The sequence below is a fragment of the Sceloporus undulatus genome, chromosome 6 (assembly GCF_019175285.1).
Source record: "Sceloporus undulatus isolate JIND9_A2432 ecotype Alabama chromosome 6, SceUnd_v1.1, whole genome shotgun sequence".
In the NCBI taxonomy this organism is placed as follows: Eukaryota; Metazoa; Chordata; class Lepidosauria; order Squamata; family Phrynosomatidae; genus Sceloporus; species Sceloporus undulatus.
In genome coordinates, this window is record NC_056527.1 from 2,028,207 (window position 1) to 2,046,568 (window position 18,362).

At 44.3% G+C, this 18,362-nt stretch overlaps 2 protein-coding genes across 3 annotated transcripts; one reads left to right on the forward strand and one right to left on the reverse strand.

Annotated features, from left to right (window-relative positions):
* Window positions 1-2,707: 2,707 nt before the first annotated feature.
* On the reverse strand, window positions 2,708-12,859 carry BPNT2 (3'(2'), 5'-bisphosphate nucleotidase 2). Of its 2 annotated transcripts, XM_042476005.1 has the most exons (5): window positions 12,390-12,859; window positions 8,638-8,797; window positions 7,578-7,673; window positions 6,353-6,514; window positions 2,708-4,896 (listed from the first exon to the last, which is right to left on the reverse strand). In XM_042476005.1, exons 1-5 carry the CDS (start codon window positions 12,741-12,743, stop codon window positions 4,625-4,627), a joined length of 1,044 nt encoding a protein of 347 aa, XP_042331939.1. In that variant the 5' UTR covers window positions 12,744-12,859; the 3' UTR covers window positions 2,708-4,624. The 2 variants fall into 2 exon arrangements, with proteins under 2 accessions (XP_042331939.1, XP_042331940.1); XM_042476006.1 differs by lacking the exon at window positions 6,353-6,514.
* An 889-nt stretch (window positions 12,860-13,748) lies between these two features.
* Window positions 13,749-18,153, forward strand: LOC121934895. The gene is made up of 5 exons (XM_042475816.1): window positions 13,749-14,173; window positions 15,165-15,251; window positions 17,420-17,494; window positions 17,580-17,636; window positions 17,729-18,153. The coding sequence occupies exons 1-5, from the start codon at window positions 13,834-13,836 to the stop codon at window positions 17,839-17,841; spliced, it is 672 nt and encodes a 223-aa protein (XP_042331750.1). The 5' UTR covers window positions 13,749-13,833; the 3' UTR covers window positions 17,842-18,153.
* The last annotated feature ends 209 nt before the right edge of the window (window positions 18,154-18,362 follow it).

Genomic DNA, 18,362 nt, shown 5'->3' on the forward strand with positions numbered 1-18,362 from the left:
TAAGTTTCCATGGCTTTGAGGGATTTGAACCCTGGTCTCCCAAAGTCCTAGTCCAACACCATGCCGGCTCTCAGAAAGGCTTATTCTGCAGAGGTTCGCCATTGCTGGAAACCTTCCTCTGAGGCTGAGAGCGGGGTCATTCAAAGGGTTTCCATACCTGATTGAGGATTCGATCCCTGGTCTCCCAGAGTCCTAGTCCAACAATTAACCCATTACACCAGATGGGCTCTTGCACATACCTTGATAAAATAAAATTCCCAGGACTTACCAGCCAAACCGCAGAACAGAAGGAACAGCCCAGTGCAAAGGATTTTACTCATGGCAATGTTTTCTTCTCATTAGGAAGAAAGGAAGGCGTGGAGTTGTCCTTACAATGGCTTCTCCCAAGCTCCTTTCTGAACGGCTTAGGGGTGTTTATGGACGTCCAGCCAGCAGGATACGAAGGAGGAACCATCCGGCCACTTTTACTAAAAGAAGCAAAACAAAAAAGCAACTGAACTGTTCCTACTCCCTTTACTAGAACAGCGGGTTCCCCTAACAGCCTCCTCCATGCTCCAGACCTAAAAGAAAACAAGGTGGTGGGTGGAAGGCTACAGTGTTCTCATTCTTCAAAAGGAATAGTAATCCATCCTGTCCTAAGCTAAGGCCAAGTCAGATTCTTTAATACAGAGGAGTCGGGGGTTGATGACCCCCCAGGACCTCCCAAAAGTCGCACCAGCTTTCCAAGAAGGAAGAAACACCTACCAGCCCTCCACGCGAACCAGGTTTTCTGCAGAAACACAGGGCTGTATTGTAGAGCATGGCTCTCCACAGAATGGCCATTCTCCTGTTTTGGAAAGATTCTTCTGCAGGATGTAATGCGTTGGTGGCGCAATGGTTAAATGTTTCCTCAGAGGGGGAAGAGCAAAAAGACCAGGTGGCCAAACTTGATTATAACCAACACTGTTTTCCTGTAGCATGAAAGAAGAGCCGGGCCTACAGAGGAGAATTTATAACAAAATCTTGTAATTTCATATTCTCTCTTCTGTTTTCTGCTTTTAAATTTGCCTGGCTGTAAGAACTTGCAGCAGATATTGGCCCAAAGAAAACTGAGGAACATGGAGGCCAAATCGCACCTCACTTGATCCAATCATTTGTACCTCCTCCATTTGGGAAATCCTGCACCTTTGCAACAAGCTGAGTGTTTTAAAGCACGCAGCGCCTTGGGCTCAAGTGCCAGCACCGTCACTCACTCCCCTCTTGGCTATTTTGGGACCACTAGTAGATTTAAGCTCACCCTCTGCCCTGCTGCCCAAAATGGCATGCTAATTTGCAGCCGTTTTTGTACAGATAACTCTGTATTGCCTAGGCACAGACTCTCTGGCAGAAACCAAGAGAAATTGCAAGCATGATGCCTCTGGAAGGACATGCAGTTTGTCTTGTTTTATCCAAGACACTCACTTTTAAATTTGGGGATTATTTTGGCTGAGCACAAATGCTTTTTGCAAATATTCATCAGTGGAATCAAAACTTGGGCAACTATTTCCCTCAAGTATTTTCTATCTATCAAGAGACAGGAATAATTGCAAATAGACGGAAAGGAATTCATCTTCCCATGTCTCACTCCCTCGTGACAAGGAGCAAGGACAGAACGTGTGTGCAAAGCATATGGCCAGCAATTACTCTTCTGAGATTGTCTCTAAGTCTGGTAAAATGCATTGCCTGTTTCCAGGCTCAAGTGAGTATTTTCAGTTCTAACACAATGGCTGTTCTTCAGCTTAAAAGACAAGTGAAAACCACCATCTTTGGACTGCTGGAACTTCACAACCTTCATGCAGAGCACTTGTACAGCAGACTTTCAAATGTCCAAAGAGCTTCACATACACACCATCCCTACTTTGCAAGAAATCTGTAAGGAAAGTGAGTGGTATGCCTGAAGCCACAAGCTTAAGTCTGAGGAAGAGGCAAGGCTTAAGCCAAGGACATTCTGATTCATAGCCACTCCATCACAATTGCACTGTAATCCAGTACAGTGGTTCCTCCACATTTGCTGGGGTTCGGGATGAAGGACCCCCATGAATGTGGAAAAACCCCAAATTAAAAAACACTGTTCTTTTTTCCTAAGAGAACACCTCTCTAGTGCACCTCTGTGGGCAACATCTGCCAGATGTTGATCATAGAATCATGCTGGAAGACCTACAAATGCCTAGAGAAGTGTTTTCTCTAGGAAGTTGTAGGTTCTCCAGCACAACTCTGTGGTCAACCTCTGGCAGAGTTGTGCTGGAGGACCTAGCAATTCCTAGAGAGAACATAATGATCAAATCTGCAAATTATAAAATCCGCCAATGTGGAGGGCCAACTGTATACCCTTATCATGCCTTGGCCCAGGCTCTCCTTCCACCCCAATGGTGCCTGTCCTGGCCTTGGATGAAGAGCAGAAAAGGCAGGCGTAGCTCCACCATGCCTAGGCCTCAGCCACTGGCAAGAGGCTTTCCCTCCATTGCCATTGTCCTGGCCTCCAAAGGAGAGAAGAGCATCTGGCGTCTGCTGGGCTTAATCCCCTGCCCCACTGCCATTCCCTTTTCCTGATGTTTCATGTCCTATTTAAATTGTAAGCCTGAGGAGAGCAAACTGTCAAAAGATTTGTAAGCCGCCCAGGGAGGCTCTTTGGCTGAAGCACAGTGTATAAGTATTCTAAAGAAATAATAAACAAAGCTCTTCCGTTGCCTTGTGAGCCACATTTCCTTTTATGTTCATTGTTTTGCATATCTGTTTCTGAAATGCAGTATTATGGAGATGGAGACTCCCCAAAATGGCCCACACACTAGTAGAAGGTGAAACATAGCCTATTCTCATGTGCTCAGCAAAGAAATATTAAGTTGGAACATCAGCATCATCAGCAAGAGTAATCATCCACTGTAAAGCATTTAATTTTCAAACAGTCTTGTGTCAAAAGTGTAGCTACTCCTGGAACTGAACTGCAGATCAATACTTTGAAGAGAGTCCATGTGATTTTAACACATCTGTGGAATAAATTGGTTGTGAAAGAAAAGTAGCGTTCCAATAATATCCAGCTTTGGCAACACTTCTGAGCAACACAGGTCTCCTGGCACTTATTTTAAAAATAACCGCTTAAGCAATATTGCTCCGCACACAAAGAGGTCTTAAGACTTCATGAGGAGTCGGCATCACTCAAAAGAATGAGACTTACTTCTGAGTAGACATGTCTAGGCCTGCACTTACCTTTTTTACTAATTATCTTTTTTGTTTTTCAAGTGATCAAAATAAGTTAACACACTACCAAAACAACCAAGGGGGAAAAATAACCTCCACAGTGAAACAAAAAGTAAGTAATTGTTAAGAGTGGCACATACACTGGCCTATTTTTCTGTTCATTCACCTCGCATTCTGCAAAGACAGTAGTTTCAGTAGGGAAGACTGAGCCTGCGTGAAAACAGATCATCTGGCGGATCAAGCTCCAGAGCTTTTGCTTGCTGTCTCCCCCATAAATTAGCTGAAGGGGAGGAATCCCAGATCACTTCCACAAAAGTTGGGGCCCTCAGGTTCCATTCTTACGCAGTCCAGCACACTAATACAAGCCTTTCATAATCTTGCCTCAGAGAACAAATACAGCTTTTTTTTGTCACAGATAAATTTAAAGGAGGAAAGCTGCTGGTGGCACTGAGGTCCCTTGAGAGACTTTTTGGGTCTGTATTGCAAGACTCAGATGCTAAATAAGATACCGGATAAAACAGTCTGGGGCACAACTTCTAATAAAACGCCTGGAATGCAATGTTTAGGACAGCTGGCAAGACACATGAGAGTCCTGTAAAGGAGTTCACACGAAGCACGGTCTTCATTTTATGCTGGCTAGAGGTTGTAATAAAAACCCTGCAATTCTCTTCTCAAGTGGCTTAATGAATGAAACAGGACAAATGACTAATGGAGAAGCTCATCACCAAACGTTAAGTATTTAAGAAAACTTAGCTGCTTGTGATGGCCCCAGTTAACTGCTGAAACTGGACAGGGGAACACACTTTCTTTTAAAATATTACATGGAAAGAATGTTGTTAACAAAGGACATTATTGTAAAACCACACAGAAATTAACACTCTCGTCCACAATAAGCTGGTTTGAATTTTCAGGTAAATGTTAAAAGTAGATCCAAGTGTTTCCTTTATCGTTTCAAGTTGTACCCAAGATGAATAGGAGTCACACAAAGATACCTCTGCCTCCTTAGGCTTTGTATCCATGGATTTCAAGTGACCCAAAACAATGTTTTTCCCTTTTGGCAGACAATATAAAGAATACAATATCAGGATGTGAAAGTTTACTGGAACCAACATTTGCACTATGTTAGTTATTATTAGCTCAGGCTTGGATTCCTCTAGTTGTGTTATGGACACAAAACACAGCCTCAAAAATCCAAAGCTTGATTCTGAGGCCTGAGAACCTCATGTGACCGAACAATCCAGCTTCTGAACACTGCCACAGTCCATAGGTGAGCCTCCAAAATGCTGCCATGAGTAGTCCTCCAAATGCACATTTGCTGGAGAGCACCCGATTCCAAAGGCCAGTTCCACATGTCCTACCTTGAACGGATCATTTTCGGGCTCCAGAAAGGGCCACATTCACGTTTCAGAGCTTAATTCTGTGATGCCTTGTCTAGAATGGGCAGTTTTTCAATGAGTGCCTTGTGATTCATGTTGATGCTGGCAATGAGCCCGCCCTCATTGCCAACTGCACCCGTGTAACTGATTTCTTCTCCTGCCAGGGTTGTCATTTGGCCACCTAGTGCTTTCAGCACTGCATTGCCAGCACAGATGTCCCACTTCTTTATGTAAGTGACGTGAATGTAGATGTCAGCTTGTTCCTGATCCGCCTCCGGCACATTGAGGAGAGAAAGGACTTTGTATCCTAAAGGGGAAACCATCCAGAGCTTAATGTTTGTTGTACATCCACAAATATATTTTAGACTGCTTCTGAATGCAACATATTAAAAAGCATGCTTACATGCACGCAAAGATCTCTAAACTCATTTAACATTTGGATTTCGGGACAGAATTCAGAACCTTAATGGAAATTTAAATAGCATGCCCTCATTTACAGCTTTGCTTATGTAACTGCGCAAACCCAACTATGGTTGCCCTCTTCAATGGACAGAGATTGCAATGCCTCACTTCACATGGCAACTGCATAAGTGCAGAAATGCACAGCTAACTTTATCTGAGACTCTCTGCCTACAAAAGCAAGTACAAACAAAACTTGTTGATTCAGGATATTTGCTCAGAAAAGTTGCTTCCTTAGCACAAGATCTTTCTGTTTGGAGGTGAAATGTTATCCTGAACTACTCCAGGAACTGAGGTGTAGTCTGTGGGGGACATAGTTGTGTTGTAATAAACCTAGTGGTGTTTTGGACTCTTCCAGTCCTATGATCCGTTGATCACCCATTTAAAAAAGCCTCTGCTATCAACCATGTCAAAAATAGGAAGATTAAAATCTATTCCAACATGTAGATGTTTCATACTGGATTTGTTGGTTTTTATGGTTTCACTGGTAACACTGTTGATGGTCCTTACTTTTTAGGCTGCTATGTACCTCTTATGTCAACAATACAGTTCATCAACAGTATGTAAACAGAAATAAGAATAAAAAAATCCTTATTGGGTTTATTTATGAGGCACACCTGACAAAGTACCATTTTACATACTTTTAGCTCTGCCAACCACAAGTAGTATCTTGTGGATATTCTTTGTATTTGCAACCCAACAATTTGCTAGCCACTAAGAATTTTCTCCCACTAAGCATTTAAAACCTTAGTTGGGTTCAGCTTAAATTCACAGCTTCTTCTGGATTTCTTTGCCATGCAACACTTTGAGGTATTCTGTCTAAAATGATTAATCTTTACAAATTCTACTGATCAATGGAAGTCTAAAGCTTCCCAAGCCAAACAAGGTTGCAATCCTAAACATGCTTGCCTGGGAGTAAGACCCACAGAACTGAATGAAGCTTACCTCTGAGTATGCAAAGGGTTGCATGCTCAGTCCTTCCTTTTTCTCTATCCCTTAAATCGAAACAGATCATACCCTCCTTGTCCTCTCATAAATCAGGGCACTTATGAAGCCAGCCCATACTCTGCACAACGTTCAACAAAAACTGCCTTTTGCTAAGTATAAACAAGTCCACTTCCACTTCAGTAACTCTTCTGTGCTTGTTTTATATCTATTTTATCTATCGATGTATGCATTTTAGTGGACTGTAATCCCACCTCTATCCATCTGGGAGAGGCAGGAAAATATAAATAAACTATTATTAATAATCATTCATCCCCCTCCTCTGCTACAACTAGGCTGAAAAAGTCAAGATAACAAACCTGACCCGCCAGCTTTAATGATCATACTCTTATTTCCAAACGTTTGCCAAGCAAGTTGCTTTACTTTCCCTTCATGGGACCGGGATACAATGATGGTGGGAGTCTGATCATTGTAGGAAGACCGGGGTTTCACATTGGATCCTCCGCGCACCATTGCCCAGGCTGCAAAACAGAGGTGGCTTGTTAATGGCTACAGCTTCCCAAGAAGCTCAGCACTGGCAGCAGATTCAGAATCTATGGGGCTATCCAATCTTATTTGGCAAGGCCTTATCACTTCAGGAATTCTGCAGATTCTTCCAAGAGTTATGCCTGGCCAAGGGCTCACCTGCACCTCTTTCATCTTGCCTGTTCCACCTCCTCCTCTGTCACTGCCTGCAAGTGGACTGGAGAGGTCCTGCATCAACTCAAGGACACATCTGTTTGTTACTGGAGTAACTCTATTAAACACAAATAGCCCATACAAACGGAATCCTTTTGTTATGTTACAGATCCTGCACTGGAATAAAGAGTGAATCAGCCTCGCTACCCTAAACTGGCTTTGGACCATCTCCTTGTTTTATTTCAGCTGATCCTGCTTATAACAGGCAAGAGAAGTATCAGCTGCCTCCAGAAACCCTTACTGAGCATGTGTAAACAGCAAAACAGAGAAGAGGATAGAGTAGATAGACCTGCCTCACCAGCTACTCAAAAAATCATAGATCTGTAAGTCTGGCCATCAAGAGGGAAACTATATGAGGAGCGGAGGATGGTTTTGCAAGTGTTACCTGACCTGTGTTTTTCATTTCACATGTTCCTGTTATTAGATTTGGATTTTTTAAAAAAAACCACTCCTGTTCTTTCCATGTTGCTTCTCCCTGTTACCAAATTTTCTGTTATGGAAACCATGTCATGAACACAGCTGTTTTGTTAACAGAGGTATCCCTGTACTTACTTCTAAGTCCTGTGGAAGTTAATAGGACTGATTTCTGAGGAGAAACGTACAGGGCAGCAGTGCCATTGCTGCGTTTGCTTTGCCTACTCTGTGCTGACTCAGGCAGGACTGTGGTTGCAGATTTGGAAGAGATTACCCTTCCACAATAACCTATGCAGACATCACTTCCAGTTCTGCCATGAACAAACCCCAAGATTCAAAATCATGATGCTTTTCTTTCTCCAGAGACAAAATGTTACAAAATCAGAGCAACTATTCAAGGCATTACAAACTGAAATAAAATATGCCCCATACCTGTATATCCAGAAAATGGCTTGTGTATTACGCCTATGACTGGCTCACCATTCACAGCTGCACACACCATTGTAGTGACATATTGACGGAGATCCTCTGAAGGGTAAGTAAGAAAGAACTTTAGATCCAGGTAAGATGAACCACATCACTCACACAAACTTAAATCTCTCAAGAGTCTACCACCTGGAAATTAATCTTATAGATCTTCCAGATGGCCCCATTTCACAATACTATACAAAAAATAAGATTTACCAATATCTCCACAAAAATATAGCCAATTTAGCCTTCAAATTTTTATTCACAATATTTGCACAAAAGACAACCTCTGACCCAGTTAGTCTGAATTTATTATTTTAACCCCTTCCTGGAAGTAACTTTCAGATTTGAAATTAAAATTATTTCCCCTTTACGCTATATTGTTTGAAAAACCACACTAATAAAATATTCAATGGACTCCTGCATTTCACTGTTCAGAAAGTTGGCCTCACATGTAATGTCACTCAACAGTTTACTGGGATGTAAAAAATTCCCTCCGCTGCTTTTTGTCTTTCAGTTAATGACAGTATCTTTTGCAGAAACAACTGTGTTCTCAATATAATGACAAACTGTGGTGCATGTTAAAATGGAACTAACTGAAGCAGGTGCAAAGAATGAGAATGTGAGAGCAATATTTTCTTTCAGGGCCCAATGCAGAACATGGTTGTTACATCTTAACCAAGTGTAAGCCAAGGATCCTGTTAGTCTACTTCTGTGGCACAACTAGGCCAGCATGCAGGGAGGGAAATGCAATACTAGCGAAGGAAGGAAAACACTGGATAAACACGTAGTGCAAAAATTTTGCCTGTCTCTCACTGCCACTGATACACAGCTCAGGGAACCCAGGATCATGGCCTAAATCTCAGTTTATAGAACAGTTTAGTTGTTACACAACTGTTGGAAGGCAGGAATTAAATTAAATTAAGCCAGTCATGAGAAGGAGCAGTTCTTCTGAAGCATCACAATATCCAGAAGAGGGATGCTACAGAGAAGTAGCAAGCCAACATTAATTCAGTGTTGTTACCTGTATATTCTTGGGTTGCATCTAATGGATCAATCCACACCGTAACGCTGTCTGCTGGTACAAAATTAGGCTGAATTTCTCTCTTTATATCTTCAGGAATAGTGCGATCCCAAGAAATTATCTCCTGGTCATCTGCATCAACATGCTCTTCAGAATTTATCTAATGGTAAAAACAGAGATATAACTTATTTCAATCAGTGTGTAATGACATATTCTTAGAACTTGACAATCTTATATTCCCCAAATGATGAAGGTATTATTAAGAACAGAACATTTAATTCCTTAATACACTGAAGGTAGGAAATTTCTGGTTGTTATTGTTTTCCAGGTTTTGGAAGCTAAGCCAAGTAAACATGGCATCCCCAGGTCCCCAGGCTGACTTCCCTCAATATGGCACTTTTACTTGAGGAAATCAAAAAGACAGCTTTTAGACCTGAGAAGGGGAACTAAAAAAATTGCTTCAGTTTCTGACACTGCTGTCTAAATGTCAAACCACTTGCTAAACTGCACCAGACAACCATGAAACATCCTGTTCAAGCAAAGAACTCTGAACGTTTTTAAATGCCACCTGCGTGGCACTATGCATCGCAATCTTACATTTTCCATGGTCGGCTGCAACGGCAAACAAGCCGGAGGGCTTCTTTTTATAGTCAGACCTAATGTTCTACTTGGTTAATCGGGGCAAGTTTTACAGAGTTGATTCTGTCTCTCGCAAAAGAAAGAACAAGGAAATGGAAGGGCCTTTGTGTGTGGAAGGTGGCGAAACGCTAACGGGGCAGAATTACTCAACACCTTCTTTGCCTTGGTCTTCTCCCAAAAGAAGGAGAGTGCTCAGTCTGGGGAAATGGCGCCTAGGAGTTAAGGGGATTCTAAATGAATTCAAGTCTCCAGGGCCAGAGGAACTATATCCAAGGGAATTAAAAGAACTGGCAAAAGTAATCCAAGAACCTCTGGCAATAATCTTTAAAAATTATTGGAAAACAGGAGAAGTCCCAGCAGATTGGAGGAGGACCATCTGAGAGGGAGTTCGCCAGGCAAGTCCAGCTCCATCAGGACTAACCTGGAAGAAGGAAGAGCCCCCCTCCAATCCATCTGCCTTGGTCCAGGCCTCAGAAGGAGAGAAGAACCCCTTTCCCTCCATCATTCCCTTCTCCTTTTGTTTCGTGTCTTTTAGATTGTAAGCCTGAGAGCAGGGAACTGTCTGATTAAAAATAATATTGTAAGCTGCCCTGAGAGCCATTTAGGGCTGAAGGGCGGGATATAAATACCTAAATAAATAAATAAAATAAATAAATAAATCCCCATCTTCCAAAAGGGAGAAAAGAAGAGCCAAACAATAACAACCCAGTCAGCCGGATATCGACACCAGGAGAGATCCAGAACAGACGATGAAACTGAGAGTGTGAGCATTTAGAAAGGAATGCCGCGATACCTAAAAGTCAGAATGGGTTTCTGAGAAACGAGGCATGTCAGAATAATCCTATAGAATCTTATCTCTTTTTTCTGATACAGTCACAAACTTGGTAGATGGAGGGAATGCTGTAACTGATTTTAGGAAGGCCTTTGGCAAGGTCCTCTATGGAATCCTTGCCAAAGAGCTAATAAAATGCAGACTCTGCAATGAGACTCTTAGAGGCATTTGTAATTGGCCAACTGACCAAACCCCAAGAAGAACAAAAGATGGGGAGGGGGAAACAAAAACGATCAAAGGTCTGGAAAACAAGCTTTATCAGGAATGTCTAAGAGAGTTGAGCATGGTTAGCTTGAAGAAGAGAAGACAGAGTGACATGATAGAGCTATCTTGAAATATATCAAGGGATGCCATACGGAGGATGGAGCAAGCTTGTTTTCTGCTGCTCCAGAGACTAGAACACAAACCAATGGATCCAAATTACAAGAAAAGAGATCCCACCTCAACATTAGGAGAATTTTTTTCAGTGTTAGAGCTGTTCATGACTGGAATGGATTGCCTCAGAAGGTGATGCCTCTCCTCCTTTGGAGATCTTTAAATATGAGTTGTTTGATTTATTCGCTCACAGCTGTGTTAGTCTTCTTTCCTGTTGAAACCCTTACATTAAATAAAGTTTGGCTACCAGTCCCAAAGAACACCAAAACCAGGACTCAGCAAATGCAAATGAGAAGCCACTCAGGGCCAGAGGCTTTCCCAGCAAACAATGATCACCAATTAGCAGACACTAATCCTCTTTTGCAATCTTCCCACCCTGAGGAGGCCATCAAGAACAGAACAACACACAGATTAGCAAGGGACTCCCTCCTCCCAACCCAGGGTCACACTGGATGCATGTACCATTCTCTTTCAGGCCAGCCTTCTCTGAAGGTGCCAAAGCCACAGATGCTGGCAAAACGTCAGGAAGAAACTCTTCTAGAACATGGCAACAGAGCCTCAAAACCCCACAAAATACTATGGATGCCGGCCATGAAAGCCTCCGGCTTCACATCACCAAAATAATGCCTCTTCTTGACACCAATTTAACCCACTTTGGCTCCATGTTTTGGCATTCTGGGATTTGTAGCTTTGCAAGCCCTTTCTGTCAGAGCGCTCTGGAGTCACAGAAGATACAGACCCCAGCATTGCATAGAATGGAGCCACAGCAGTTAATGCAAGGTCAAACTGAATTAACTCTGCAGGGCAGCCGCAGCCAGATTGATATCTTTCAGGGGGGCTTGAGTTGCAGTACTTTTATGCAGCCGAACTAGAACCATAGAGTCATAAAAGAAAGAGACCCCAAGGGCCATCCAATCCAACCCCAATCTGCCATGCAGGAAATCCCCATCAAAGCCCTCCCTGGGACAAACCCAGCCTCTGCTTAAAGGCCTCCAAAGAAGGAGACTCTACCAGCCTCTGATGGAACGTCTTCCACCATTGAGCATCTCTTACAGTCAGGAAGGTCCTCCTAATAGTAAGGTGGAATCTCTTTTCCTGGAGCTTGCATCTATTGTTCTGTGCCCTTTTTATTCTCTGGAGCAGCAGAAAACAAGCTTGCTCCCTCCTCAATATGACATCCCTTTAAATACTTGAACAGGGCTCTCATATCACCTCTTAACCAACTCTTCTCCAGACTAAACATTCCCAGCTCCCTCAGCAAAGGAATCTTTGATATGATCCTCAAATACTTAACAATTAAACAGGGCTGACATGTTATTTATTTATAAAGCGCTGTCAGTTTGCATCTCTTCACCTTCCCTTCCCCGGCTGAACACCCCCAGCTCCCTCAGTCTCTCCTCAGAGGGCTTCATGGTTTCCAAGCCCTTCGACATTTTGGTCCTCTGAGCACATTCCCTGGCTTCTCCTATGGGCAAGTCTTTCCCCGTTTCTCTTTATGGGCCTGTACTCTCCTCCACCGCTTCCCTATGGGCAAGGGCACTACTCCCTCCACATCCGCTGGGGTCAATGTGGGAAAGCTGCAAGATTCTCTAGGAATCCCTAGGTCCTCCAATGCAACTCTGTGGCCAGCCTCTGCCAGATCTTGACCATAGAGTTGCACTGGAGGAGCTGCAAATGCCTAGAGAAGTGTCCTTTCTAGGAATCTCTAGGTCCCTCAGTGCCGCTTTTGGTTAATGCTGACCATAGAGATTCGCCGGAGGAGCTCCCAAGGCCTAGCGGGGCGTCCTCTCTAGGCATCTCTAGCTGCCCTTCGGCGCCACTTTCGGTTCCAGTGACCCCGGAGTTTCCCCGGAGGCCCGGAGATCCCCGGGGAGGCTGTGCCAGCCCTGACCCCGCGGCTCCTGACCTGGACTGCGGGGAAGGCGGCCCTGAGGAGGCGGACCATCTGCCTGTTGGAGCGGAGGTCTCCGCTGGTGAGCAGCTCGTCTGCGCCCTCGCGGGTCTTGCCCTTGGCCTTTTCGTGGAGCGCGCCCTCCTCGCGCACCCGCCGCACCTCCGCCCCGCCGCGCCCCGCCGCCGCCACCGACGCCGCCAGCAGCTCCCGAAGGTCCACCAGCGACGGCGACGCCGCCTCCGGCCCGCCTCCGACCCCGAGGCGCCCGGCCAGGAAGCCCGAGTAGAGGTGGTAGAGCAGGCCCAGGCCCAGCAGGCCCAGCACGGCCGCCCCTAGAGGAGAGAGGCGGATCCCCATCGGAGCCATGGCCTCCTCCGCCCGCCTGCCCTCCTTCCTCAGCGCCGCCGCTGGAGCAGGAAGAGGCCCATCGCCCCTTCAGAACGGACGCCTCCGCCGCACCGGAAGCCGCCCCCGTCCGCGTCCGGGTCCGTCGACGGGGAACCCGGTCCGCGGTTGCGGGTGGGAGGACCGCGCCTGCGCACTGAACAACGCCGGGCTTAGAGCTAGGAAAAGAGAAGAGGCGCGCACCCGACTCCTCCGCGGAGTGATGACGGGTTCGCTCTGCCTCCAGGAGGAGGAGGAGGGGGCTTCACTCCACAGTAGCTCCGCCTCCTCCTCCGGCGAGCATGCGCAGAAGCAGCGGGGGAAGCCAACTGGCAGTCCCAGTTTGCCCTCTCTTTCCCAAAATGGTGGCACTTCCTGCAAAAGGAGTGAATGAGGGATAGAGAGGCACTTAAGACACTGGGGATTTGTTTAATTTTATTTCATTTTGCTTGAAAACCAAGGGAGATAAAACAGTTTTGCTTTACTGTACATCCAATTTTTTGTTATGTTTTCATACACCTTTTTTGTGTATGTATATATGTATATAGATATATATCTGTGTATATGTACAGTAAAGAAAAACTGTTTTTAGATATAGTTTTTTGAATTACTATTTGTCTTGGTCCCATATTACATTTAATCTTTCCCATTTCTTTTTAAATTTCCGTTTTATTTTTGTTTCCCTTCCCCCCCATTTATAAACAATTTGTCCATTATTTGAGTGATGTATTGATTTATTGCATGTAATCTAGATGTAACTGCTGTTTTATGGTTGTAATATATATATATATATATATATATATATATGAAATGATATAATATTTATATTATATAAAAGTATAATATAAATAAAATTGTTGTTGTTGTTATTGTTGTTGTTGTTGTTATCATTATTGCCAATGGAGAGCTTGTCCTGGGAAAGCTCCCTTCCTGCGCGCCTCTATGGCTGCGCTCTGGCGCCACCTGGTGGCCAAAGGGAGGCTGCAGGCCTGGCCCTGCAGCAGGGCTCTAGCCTCCTCACAGCTGAGCCTGGTTTTGGTTTGCTGCTTCTCCTTCTCCTTCTTCTTCTGTAATGGCTGCTAGGAAGTGGCACTTTTGGACTGGCCCCGAAACCCAGTGCCTTCTGGGGATTTTGGGCAGAAACAGGGACATAGACATAATCATGGGCTCCTCTCCCCACCCAACCAAGGCAATATATGCCAAAATTGCCAGGAGGCTGGAAAGGCAGGGCTTCAGCCGGACTCAGGTGCAGGTCTCTGCCAAAGTGAAGGTCCTGCGCAATGCCTTCTATAAGGCCATGCGGGCTTACAATGGTGACCCTCCCAGACGCGCCCAGCCTCACTATTTTAGGGAGATGTACCAGCTCTGGGAGAAGGCCGGGCGCCCGCACCGGGAGACATGGGCCGCAGCCGGTAAGTTCAGCCATAACATACCTGTATATCCTCAACTATAAGTCGAGAGCAGGTTTTGGGGGCTACAATGGTGTATTTTGATATGACCCACGTATAAGTCGAGGGTAAAATTTAGGGGCGTGTGCCAAAGGATCTATAGGATGAAGCAAAGGAAAATGATGCCAAAGGACTTAGCAAAATTTCAGCAGGCATAACTGTTTGTGATCCACTAAAGGCTGGATGGATACGAAAATAGAGAAGGACTGGTGCTTTTGCCTTTCAGCAAGGGATGGTTCCCTTTTTATAAGAGTTAAAGTGTTATACATTATTGATTATTCAAAAACCAGAATTTTAACCAGAAATCAGCAAGGAGGCCAAGGAGTCGGTTGGAAAGGAAACATAGTTTATTCATAGTTTTTTGTAGGTTTTTCGATGCCAGCCACAGATGTTGGCAAAACGTCAGGAAGAAACTGTTCTAGAACATGGCCACAGAGCCTGAAAACCTCCCCACAAAAAACTATGGATGCCAGCCATGAAAGCCTTCGACGTCACATAGTTTATTTAGCTGCAGCATTGTTCCCAGAGGAAACGCATATTCCAAACTCTGGGACCACGATTCTAAAATGAACCAAGTTTTTATAGTGTTTTGAACAAAGGAAACTACAAATCACATTTTCATTGGCCACACTGAGTTAAAACATGTACACTTCTGTGTCTTCTATCCCACGTCAGTTCATGTCAGTACTATAATTTTCAATTCCTGAACATAAGTAAAATTCTGAATTTGAACCACTCTGCCACAAAAGTACAGTACTTACATTGGCCCTTAGAGAAGTCGACTCAGGTTTTTTGGGTCAAGTTTTTAAATAACATTTCTAGACTTATACATGACTATATACAGTAAATTTACATCAGCACACATAAGAAAAATGCATGTTGCTCGATCACGTTCTGTTCTAATTTCTTGTGACGCCATGATTATTGAGTTTTATGCTCTTCTCTTACCCTGCAGCAAGGCAAGGCAGACGCCAAAGGGCTGTGGAGCTGGAGGATGATCCGAGGGCAGGCGCACACCTCCCTCCCAACGCACAGCCCAGAGGTAGGAGGGTTTGTAATAAGTCAGATCTAATCACTGTAGCGACAGTGTTTATAAATGTAGTGATGGTGTTTATAGTTTCTATAAATCATAGCCAATTACTATAGTGGTACTTGGGTTTTCCATGGCTAGAGTATTTGTATCTGTTATGCCTGATTCATCAATTGTGTCAATGCAGGAATACCAATGCAATATAAATAATACTATTCAATATAAGTATCTACTTTCTGTAAGTAAAATCATAGAATCACAGAATCGTAGAGTTGGAGGCAACACCAAGAAGGGCCCTGATCCAGTCCAACCCCCTTCTTCTGCCATGCAGGAACTCTCAATCAAAGCATCCCCACTGACAGATGGCCATCCAGCCTCTGCTTAAAGACCTCCAAAGAAGGAGACTCCACCAAAATCTCCAAGGGAGCAATGTGTTCCACTGTCGAACAGCCCTTACTCTCAGGAAGTTCCTCCTAATGTTGAGGTGGAATTTCTTTTCCTGTAGTTTGCATCCATTGTTCCGGGTCCTGTTCTCTGGAGCAGCAGAAAACAAGCTTGCTCCCTTCTCAATATGACATCCCTTCAAATATTTAAACAGGGCTATCATATCACCTCTTAACCTTCTCTTCTCCAGGCTAAACATTCCCAGCTCCCTAAGTCGTTCCTCGTAGGGCATGGTTTCCAGACCTTTCACCATTTTAGTTACTCTCCTTTGGACACATAGCTCCAGTTTCTCAATGTCCTTTTTTAATTGTGGTGCCCAGAACTGGACACAAAATTCCAGGTGGGGCCTGACCAAAGCAAAATAGAGTGGCACTATTACTTCCCTTGAGACACTATATTTCTATTGATGCAGCCTAGAATCGCATTGGCATTTTATCTGCCGCATTGCATTCTTGACTCATGTTCAATTTATGGTCTACTTGGACTCCTAGATCCATTTCACATGGAGTCTCATTCAGCCAGGTGTCCCCCATAATCCCAAATCTGTGCATTCCATTTTTCCGCCCCAAGTGCAGTACCTTACATTTCTCCGTGTTGAATTTCATTTTGCTTTGGCCCAGTTTTCCAGTCCATTCAGGTCATTTTGAATCTTGATCCTGTCCTCTGGGGTATTAGCTACTGCCCCTAGTTTTGTGTCTTCCTCAAATTTGATAAATGCCCCCAATTCTGTCACCCAAGTCATTGATAAAGATGTTGAATAGTACTGGGCCCAGGACAGAGCCCCACTGGACACCTCACTGGTCACTTCTCTCCAGGATGAAAAGAAACCATTGCTGACTATCCTTTGGGTTCGGCCAGTCAACCAATGTCAAATCCATGTAACAGTTACTTTGATGTGCTCACATTTCACTAGCTTGTTTGCATGAATGTCATGGAAAACCTTGTCAAAAGCCTTACTGAAATCAAGATATACTATATCATGTAATACATGTAAAGTACATGTAATCAAGTCAATATATGTTGAAAAAGTCTATAGTCCCATTAATGAGTACTTGTACCAAATATCTGATGTACTGGGTAGGTCAGTGGTATATGTCTAGATCAAGAGAAGTAATAGTGCCACTGTATTCTGCTCTGGTCAGGCCCCACCTGGAATATTGTGTCCAGTTCTGGGCACCACAATTTAAAAAGGATGTGGAGAAACGAGCGTGTCCAGAGGAGGGCGACTAAAATGGTGAAAGGTCTGGAAACCTTGCCCTATGAGGAACGACTCAGGGAGCTGGGGATGTTTCGCCTGGAGAAGGTTAAGAGGTGATATGATAGCCCTGTTTAAATATTTGAAGGGATGTCATATTGAGGAGGGAGCAAGCTTGTTTTCTGCTGCTCCAGAGAACAGGACCAGGAACAATAGATCCAAGCTGCAGGAAAAGAGATTCCACCTCAACATTAGGAAGAACTTCCTGAGAGTAAGGGCTGTTCGACAGTGGAACAAACTCCTTCCTCGGAGTGTAATGGAGTCTCCCTCCTTGGAGGTCTTTAAGCAGAGGCTGGATGGCCATCTGCTGGGGATGCTTTGATTTGGATTTCCTGCATGGCAGAAGGGGGTTGGACTGGATCAGGGCCCGTGCGTTCTCTTCCAACTCTATGATTCTATGATTCTATGTGTGAGTTGCAAAATTGCTGAAAATATACAAAAGGTTTTTTAACCTCTGTTTCCCCATCGTCTTTCTTTGCAGCAGTGTTCGCTGGTGCAGAGAGGCTGGCACCACTGCCTGTCGCTGTGGAGCCCAGATTGGCAATAGAGCACAACAGTAAGTGTCACTTTATGGCAAATAGAGGGAACCACAGCAATGCATGACTGTAAATGGACGTTGCTGACCTCTCTCTCAATTACAGGACAAGTGGTGGCCATCCAAGAGCAGCTGTCACAAGTGCTGGAGCATCTGAGGCAAGGTAAAGCGCTGCTGTTGATGGGGTCTCCAGAGGGGAGTGTTGCTTATCAGTTAGGGACATAAATGCTATCTAATGTTCATTTCCCCCTTTAGTGACAGATCAGCTGGGCACTGTAGAGAAGAGGCTGGCACAACTGGAGGCCACCGTTGACTGCCACACAATATGGATCGACCGTTTCGTAGCCTCCAGATCCCCCCCTCATTGAGAGGGCTGTTTTTTTAATGCATTTATGTTAATTATGCCATTTCAGTTCATTGATGTAAATAGCTAAAATAGTGTGTTTGTATGCATGCGCGCACGTGTGTCTGTGTGCATGGTGTTTGATGAGCATTGTCTCCCATTTTTATTTTGTGTTTCCCCCAGTGTGTTGTGTTTTAACAGACTCTGGGTTTTTTGTTTTGGGGGGTAAAGTCCCAATGTCTTCTGTCATTTTTGCATGTGGCTTTTGTATAGCCAGAGCATTGTAAATATTTTTCCCCAAAAGTTATTTTATAATACAATCTAAATTACAAGTAATATTTCCTCTAAACCTGTGAATTGCTTCCTTTGTAAATGGGTGGGGAGGGGGAGGTAGTGAATTAGAAATATAAGGGGAAGGGCAGACCAAATGCAGAAAGCAGAAGAAAGAAGAGGAATTCCTGGAGAGAAATGAAGACCAGCACATCCAGAGGATCATAGAATCTGAGAGTTGGAAAGGACCCAAGGGCCATCCAGTCCAGCCCAATT

Coding starts and splice junctions, on each gene's coding strand:
- BPNT2 (XM_042476005.1), bottom strand. CDS start 12,743: ATGGCTCCGATGGGGATCCGCCTCTCTCCTCTAGGGGCGGCCGTGCTG. Junction 8,798..12,389: donor CCGCCTTCCCCGCAGTCCAG/GTCAGGAGCCGC, acceptor TTTTACCATTAG/ATAAATTCTGAAGAGCATGT. Junction 6,515..7,577: donor GCCATTTTCTGGATATACAG/GTATGGGGCATA, acceptor TCTGTTTTGCAG/CCTGGGCAATGGTGCGCGGA.
- LOC121934895 (XM_042475816.1), top strand. CDS start 13,834: ATGGCTGCTAGGAAGTGGCACTTTTGGACTGGCCCCGAAACCCAGTGC. Junction 14,174..15,164: donor GGAGACATGGGCCGCAGCCG/GTAAGTTCAGCC, acceptor CTTACCCTGCAG/CAAGGCAAGGCAGACGCCAA. Junction 15,252..17,419: donor TCCCAACGCACAGCCCAGAG/GTAGGAGGGTTT, acceptor CTTTCTTTGCAG/CAGTGTTCGCTGGTGCAGAG.